This window comes from Sinocyclocheilus anshuiensis, unplaced genomic scaffold (genome assembly GCF_001515605.1).
Source record: "Sinocyclocheilus anshuiensis isolate Anshui unplaced genomic scaffold, SAMN03320099.WGS_v1.1 scaffold26, whole genome shotgun sequence".
NCBI classification, from domain to species: domain Eukaryota; kingdom Metazoa; phylum Chordata; class Actinopteri; order Cypriniformes; family Cyprinidae; genus Sinocyclocheilus; species Sinocyclocheilus anshuiensis.
Genome location: NW_015544143.1, coordinates 849,171 through 857,138, shown reverse-complemented (window position 1 = coordinate 857,138; position 7,968 = coordinate 849,171). Strand labels below are relative to the sequence as shown.

Below are 7,968 nucleotides of genomic sequence, written 5' to 3'. Positions count from 1 at the left end.
TGAGCGGAATTTGCCGCGAGATGTGCCGCGAGAGTCTCTTCTACAGCCGGCATCGCCGCGTAGCCGTGAGTCGCCATTTTAGAAACCGTGGCGAAATCAGCGGTGGCGGGATTAGTGATACGCGCCGAAAAAGGTTGTTTCCAAGACCTCGAAACCTCGTAGTGGAGTTCTTGGAAAAAGGGGAGAGGCCTACGGGGCTGAGACGGAATGAGGCTGGACAAAAATCGATCGTCCAGTTTCGACTGGGACTGAGTTTGTGCCGGCTCGCTATCCCACTCTAACCCCAGCTTATCCACAGCGCGAGTTACAACGTCTAATAGTTAGCTGTAAGACGGGGAAGTGCGTTTCTCCTGTCCACTTAACTGGGGTAAAATCTGTTTGAGAGCCAGGAAGACTGCTAGCATCTCCAAACGATTTATGTGCCAGCCACGATGTACCTCTGTCCAGACTCCACCGACTGGACGTCCTTGATGGACCGCTCCCCAGACCGTAAGGGACGCGTCCGTCGTGACCGTCTTGCGGCGACACAAAGTCCCCATCTGGACCCCCCCCAGAAGGAACTGGGGTCTCATCCACGGGCTTAGAGTACGAAAGCCCCTGCGTGTCACCGTAATTCTGCGAAGCGGATGACAGTGATGTGAAATGTTCTGGCTCTTGGTCCACCACTGAAACGGTCGCATGTGGAGCAGGCCCAACTGAACTACAGGGGACGCCGCCGCCATCAGACCCAACAGCCTGAGACACAAGCCTACGTGTACTCGGCGTCCTGTCTTGAACTGGCCTAGACAGGTCCGTATTGACTGCACACGTGCGGGAGACAGCCGTGCCCGCATCGTGCAAGAGTCCAAGTCCACCCCCAAAAAGGTCGTTTGCTGACAAGGCAGCAGGACACTCTTTTGAAGGTTTGTCCGTAACCCTAGGCTCCTCAGATGATTGAGTACCAAATCTCGATGTATCCTTGCCTGATCCTGGGATTGGGCTAATATTAGCCAATCGTCCAGGTAGTTCCAAGATTCGGACGCCCTGGAGCCGCAACGGTGCCAGAGCTGCGTCCATACATTTGGTAAATGTTCGAGGAGCCAAAGCTAGTCCGAACGGAAGAACACAATATTGGTATGCTTTGCCCTCAAAAGCAGGACGTACCGTCGTAGGAAGAACCCCGCTGAAAGGAGGAGGCCCTTTCCGAAACTGGATAGTGTAACCGTGTCGAACGGTGCGTAGTACCCACCTTGAAATATCGAAATATCGATCGTCCAGTTTCGACTGGGTCTGATTTTGCGCCGGCTCGCTATCCCACTCTAACCCCAGCTTATCCACAGCGCGCGTTACAACGTCTAATAGTTCGCTGTAAGACGGGGAAGTGCGTTTCTCCTGTCCACTCGGAGGGAGAGAACTGCACAGTTCGCCCAATAAATCCTCCGAATCGGAGGCTGCTGTGGACAGCACGTCTTCATCATACGGCATACAACCGAAAGACATCGCATCGCGAGCTTCCGGGGTAGGCCGCAAATTGTCATTAACGAAGACCACAGGATCTCCGTAGCGCTCTTCGAGCGCTTGCACATGGCCCGGAGAGAGTGATATCGACGATACTGCCTTGAAAAATATCGGTATCGTATCGAAAAAAAAATAAGGGGTATCTCCCATCCCTAAAATGCAGCGCCTCATTTGATAAACTCCTCCTCAGTTTCACATCTGCCTTCCGCCATGTCACTCCGCACGGTCGCACACAAATGTGTCAACAACTAGATTATCGCTGGAAGACTAATTTTTATCGAGGGGAGAATTTAGATGAGAAGGCAACAGAGAATAATAAAAGACCAAAGATATAAAAAGAGAAGAAAATGTTAGGAGAAGCCCACCCCTCTCTTTTTTGGTTCTAGTGTCAATGAGTCCAGCTTTGGAGCTTCCAAGAGCCACCAGCCACTTCTGCCTCTCCGCTGCATTCACTGCCTTCACGTAAAAATGCTGCTCCCCTGGTATGATCAGCTCCAGCCGCGTGCTGTCAGTTGGGTGAACTGGAGCAAACATGAGGAAGTCAAAAATTACATAAGAATAACCAGTATCATTTCTCGTCAGGATAGAAGGAAGATTTTACCGATAAGATATACGATCATCTCACCTTTAATTTCACATACTGACATCTTAATACTGCCTTTGCTACCTTTGCACACATCATCTTGCGAATCATAGTATGAAATAATGCCATTGTCCAGCACAAACCACCTTGGCTGCCATCCTATCATAAAATAAAGTATTATCAGATGACAAAACACATCCAAAAAGCGATTATAAATTTGAGGTTTACGACTAGATTTGTTACAACTCTGCATACAATCAGGTATCATAACATCACATGATGACAAGTTGGGAAGTTTGACAGGATATAGCCTATTACTCTTATTTCTTAACATGGAATTTTGACATTGCAAAACATTGAAAGCTCACAGCATTTAAAAAAGAAGCAATGCAAAAAGCATTACAACACAAAACAACAAAAGTTGCATGCATCAGCAGCTCTATTTTTTATACAAACATAACGATACAGGCTTAATACATCTTGTGCATACTTGCAGTGCTGTCCTACTGCAGTTTAAGTGTCTACATGTCAGTGCCATTCACTCTTACCTGTCATATAGTTTGTCCATTTGTAAAGCACTCCTTCCATTATTCTCAAAGCAGAAAACCCGGTGAAAATCCCTTTATAGCAGCTTGCACCAGGCAGCTGCTTGTTTGCCCCTTTTACAGGCTAATTAGCATGCTAGCATGCTCTAGGCTAACTCAAAGATCCACAGCTACTCATCATTATGTCAAAGAAAGGGCGGATCATAAGGACACGGGGGAAAAAACCTTTGCTTTCACGGTCATTTCTGTGGAGACGCCACGCCGCACATGCTGGGAGATTCTACCAAAGGGAAAGACGGCTCAAGATTTGGGATGAGCTCACTGTTTACTAGTGATGTGTCGTTCGCGAACGAGCCGGCTCTAAGAGTCGATTCTTTGTAACGAACGAGAAGAGCCGACTCCCGTCGGGGAGAGCCGAATCTTCAGCCGGAGCCTCCTATTTTAACCCAGTTTAGCAATTGTGAATGGTTTGTGTGTTGGTAAGCAATTTTTTTATTCGGTGTTTTCATTATGCATTTTTTCGTTACAAAAAAAAAAAAAAAAAGAATACACAGGCCAGGTACACAGAAGGACAGAGAGAGATGGGGGAGCCCGATTTAAACGCAAGCGCATTGGTTAAGGTAGGAAGATGTTCGTCTTCTCAAAAACAGGACAAATAATCAAGAGAGGAGAAATCGCATCAGCACATCCAAGCTGAGGCATCTGATATTTCTGAATGCCAACCTGCACTAAAGACTAAAGTGTCTTAATGTTAAGACTTTTGCCTTTATTTATTTGATTTGTTTGCTGTGATTTTTTTGTAACGAAAAAAAAGCATAAAAATTAGGCTTTTATGAAAACACTGAATAAAAAATTGCTTACCAACACACAAACCATTCACTAAATTGGGCTCAAATAGAAGGCTCCGAGTGATACTAAATGAAGAGCCATTTGGGAGCCGTAAGAGCCGGCTCTTCTAGGGGAGCCGAGCCAAAAGAGCCGAATCTTTGAAAAGAGCCGGACTTCCCATCACTACTGTTTACAGACTGAACCGGAAGAGGCGTTTTATTTAGAGATTCTTCTCTGTCTAGCCACTCCACTGTAATATGGAAAAGACAGCGAAGGCCATTCGAAGGCACTACATAGTACATACTAATTACAGAAAATCACCAGTGACAGTGAAATGTCTTGAGGACAAAAAACAAAAAAACGTGCACATCCCAAAACCCCGAAGGCTCAGGTGCAGGCAGCAGCCCTATGATACCTATGGCTATGATTTTATTAATACAGTTGTCTAATTGATTTTATAGTCACAGAAATGTTATAGAAAGTTTATAGAAATCACACAAAATAAAATTAAGCAGTTTTACTACGATAAAACCATGGTTAATTTTGGTAAGGGTTGTGATGTCCACGTGCTTTTGTTGAAGAAATGAAAGAGGCTGTAGCATTTCTATCACAAAAAAGGTGGCCAAAAATAAAAAATTAAGTGGATATTTGAATTAAATGTTTGGTCAATATTAAACAAGAAAATTGTTAATTGTTTATTTTGTATTACATTATGTATTTTAACAGTGTTATTCAATGAAACCATATTTAAACCATATACAATATATTGCCTCGTAGTTTTTATTTTAAGTCATGGAAACTAGAATATTAAGTCAGATGGTATCGTCTAAAGTTTGGCAGATTCAAGTAACCAGTTGGAGAAGCTCATGAGCAGCACGTGACACTTCAAGGCGGAAGAACATGTAAAGCGGAAGGTTTCTGTCATATTACAAACTTCTTGGTCACACTTCCTAGAGCCCTGCCTACGCAAATAAGCTGATTAGTCGGGGGAGATGGCTGGAGAGACAGATGATGAGATCCCTGGTAAATATTATGTGGTGCATTAGTGATCAGTGTAAACTGTTTTGTGCTTTTTAGTTGCGACACGTGCGTTTCTTTAACTCTAATGGCTGTTTATGATTAGCCTACAAGCTATATAACGGTGCTACATAGTGAAGGCGAATCATATGTAATACTGATGTAACGTTAAACATGTCTTAACTGCTTTCATGCCCTGCGAATACTATATTTATCAGGGTTTATAAGTGTAAATTGCTGCTTGTGTTTTGTTTTTTATTCATTGAGCACTGTCTCGCGCTTCCATTGACGCCTGTGGCTACCTGTCGCCAAGGCAACCACGCCATGCGGTCACGCCCCCCCCCCTTCTCTCTCTGTGTTCTATATCTATACAGTAAACAATTAATTTTAATCGTAATGTGTATATTTACAAAGAACCAGAAACTTCAACAAAAATCATACAAATTATTATTTGTTTACAACAGTGTAATACTGTATGCTTTATAAAAAAAGACAGCTTGTTTTTGAGAACAGCAGTCGCCTGAATAATTGCACAAAGATAAAACACAAAAATGGCGAGATTAAATCTGTCTGTCTGCATTTTTATATTGTTCCATTTTTGTTTTAGAATCCGGAGCGGTCTTCACTTTTGGAAAGAGTAAATTCGCAGATAATGCCCCCAGTAAATTCTGGTTAAAAAATGATGTACCTTTGAGAATTTCCTGTGGCGATGAGCACACAGCACTGGTGACAGGTATGATTTATGATTTTAGTGGTGGATATTGGTAAATACAGTCTTATTTCATCATTTTGAGCATTCATCCTGTCGCTATTCCTATTGTGTTCAGAAAATGGGAAGCTGTTTATGTTTGGCAGCAATAACTGGGGACAGCTGGGCCTCGGAACAAAGACCACTGTGAATAAACCCACTTGTGTGAAAGGTACGACTCTATGCCTGACAGACTGTCAGTCAAAGAGAGAGCAGTACAGAGTGTTTTCTGTCATCCACAGCTGATAAATCACTTACACAAACACATTTCCAATGCTGTCACTCACATTTAGCTGTTTGGGTATGATATATGTCAAATAATAATGATGAGTGATTTTGAATCATTCAGCAATAATTTATTGGTTGACATACAAAATTACATGTTGGTAAATAGCTGTAAGAAAAGGTTGTCTTTTCAGGACAAAGCTGTAGGTTGTCTTAATCCCAATCTGGAGTGGCCCATAATCTGCATTAATCTTAAATACAGAGAAGAGTACAATTTTTCATAATTTTAACAAATTAGTTTGATGAAATATTTGTTTTGTCAGGTTGTATAAATGTTTAGCTAGACTAAACTGTATTCAACATGTTTCTGACATGCTGTGACAATATTTGTTTTCTTAAAGCCCTAAAATCAGAGAGGGTGAAGCTTGCAGCCTGTGGAAGAACTCACACACTTGTTTATACATGTAAGTTTATTCAAACATGACAGAATAGTTGCTTTATGCTTTTGAGTCTAGTACATCAGTCCCTTTTTAAACGGTGTAATGTGTGTTCTACAGTAATTTGTTACTTCTACCTTCTCTGTTGTCTTAATTATTTACATATTCTTATTTATTTACTTATTCCATTAGTTGAGCCATAAGTTGACACACCAAACCAAGGCAAACCACTGAAATAAACAGAGCAGTGTTTTGAAAGGGCCACAGGGCAACACAGGGGAACTCTCTGGGAATTTGCAAGAGGGTTTTAAGAATTTTTTTTAACATTGAAAAAATTACACACATTACCTTTTAAAAAGAAATGAAAAAAAAAAAGTACTTTTAGAATTATTTTTAAAATATTTGAGCATGCTGTTTGTTGGTTTATTTGATTATATCTCAATATTTTCACAGGCCAAAAAAGTAGTTTTAAATGTACACTACCATTTAAAAGTTGTATTTTTTTACTTGAAAATTTATATTGTGATATATTATTCTATTTTATTCTATTTATTCCATAGTTTTCTATTGTAATATATTTTAAAATGTAATTTATTCCTGCGATGGCATGTTGAATTTTCAGTAGCTCAGTTACTTCATTGTCACATGATCCTTCAGAAATCATTCTAATATGTTGATTTAGTGCTAAAGAAACATTTATTATTAGTATTATCAGTGTTGAACACATTTATGCTGCTTATTTTTTTTTGTGGAAACCATGATACATTTTTTACAGAATTATTTGATGAATAGAAAGTTCAAAACAATGGCATTTATTTGCAATAGTAATCTTTTGTAACATTATGAATGTTTTACAGTCACTTTCAATTTTTAATGCATCCTTGCTGAATAAAATTATTAATTTCTTTAAAAAAAAATTACGACATCAAATTGGTCTTTTTTTTTTTAGACTGCTATATTAGTTAACTACTTGCAACATTATCCTCAACTAAAATAGACATTTTCTTCACCGAGCAGCCCGTGGTAACCTGTATGCCTCTGGAGGGAATAATGAAGGACAGCTCGGCCTCGGTGACTGTGATGACAGAACTTCCTTCCACCTGGTGGACTTCTTCAGCAAACATGAACCAGTCAAAATGCTCGCTGCTGGTTCCAATACCTCTGCTGCCCTGACGCGTAAGAGTTCTGTTCCATCTGACTTACAGCAACAGTGTCTATTTCCAAAACATATGGTGCTAATATTACATACATAACATGCAACAGCAAATATTAACAGTAATGTAACAATATCTCTGTCATCTCAGAGGATGGCAGGCTCTATATGTGGGGCGATAACTCAGAGGGACAGATTGGATTGGGGAAAGAGAGTAATGCACTGAATCCTCGGGAGGTTTCTGTGGGGAAACGAGTGTCCTGGGTGTCCTGTGGATATTATCATTCTGCCTTTGTTACTGGTATGTATGCCATTGCTAAATAAATGCACTAACTTTATGCTCAACATTCACATGTTGTATTTAACCTTGAATAGTTTATTTAAAGGTCCCATGACATGCTGCTCTTTGGATGCTTTTATATAGGCCTAAGTGGTCCCTAGTACTGTATCTGAAGTCTCTTTCCCGAAATTCAGCCTTGGTGCAGAAATTCAGCCACTACGAGCCAGTCCCACAATGAGCTTTCCTTAGGCCGCGCCATTTCTGTGTCTGTAGCTTTAAATGCTAATGAGGAGGAGAGAGGCGGGGCAACTGCCATGCTTCGCTCGTTTGCAAGCCATGATGTCTCTCGAGGAAAAAAAAATATTGCGCTCGCCTCGCATGGTAGTAGCTCATTTTCTCATGGGCGGGCCAAATTCTCTGGGCGGGCAAAGCAGAGAAAGGGGAGGTAACCTTTCCCCGTATGATGACATAAAGGGAAGATTCCAGATTGGGCCATCTGAGCTTTCATTTTCTCAAAGGAGAAGCAGGATACCCAGGGCTCGGTTTACACCTATCGCCATTTCTAGCCACTGGAGGACCATAGGCAGGCTAGGGGAACTCATATTAATGTTAAAAAACCTCATAAAGTGAAATTTTCATGCCATGGGACCTTTAA

The 7,968-nt window shown here is 41.3% G+C and overlaps 2 protein-coding genes across 2 annotated transcripts in view; one reads left to right on the top strand and one right to left on the bottom strand.

Annotated features, from left to right (window-relative positions):
* Positions 1 to 2,973, bottom strand: part of LOC107695082 (pleckstrin homology domain-containing family A member 3-like) — a 9,665-nt gene extending 6,692 nt beyond the window's left edge. Inside the window, exons 1-3 of the mRNA XM_016494886.1 lie at positions 2,629 to 2,973; positions 2,123 to 2,239; positions 1,863 to 2,018 (exon numbers count right to left, since the gene is read on the bottom strand). Of these exons, the coding sequence (XP_016350372.1) occupies positions 1,863 to 2,018; positions 2,123 to 2,239; positions 2,629 to 2,668 (313 nt within the window). The 5' untranslated portion in view covers positions 2,669 to 2,973. The remainder of the gene's footprint in view (positions 1 to 1,862; positions 2,019 to 2,122; positions 2,240 to 2,628) is intronic.
* A 1,423-nt stretch (positions 2,974 to 4,396) lies between these two features.
* LOC107695081 (X-linked retinitis pigmentosa GTPase regulator-like) overlaps positions 4,397 to 7,968 on the top strand; it is a 12,973-nt gene continuing 9,401 nt past the window's right edge. Inside the window, exons 1-6 of the mRNA XM_016494885.1 lie at positions 4,397 to 4,476; positions 5,078 to 5,203; positions 5,298 to 5,390; positions 5,845 to 5,907; positions 6,898 to 7,056; positions 7,185 to 7,334. Coding sequence (XP_016350371.1) covers positions 4,446 to 4,476; positions 5,078 to 5,203; positions 5,298 to 5,390; positions 5,845 to 5,907; positions 6,898 to 7,056; positions 7,185 to 7,334 — 622 coding nt within the window. The 5' untranslated portion in view covers positions 4,397 to 4,445. The remainder of the gene's footprint in view (positions 4,477 to 5,077; positions 5,204 to 5,297; positions 5,391 to 5,844; positions 5,908 to 6,897; positions 7,057 to 7,184; positions 7,335 to 7,968) is intronic.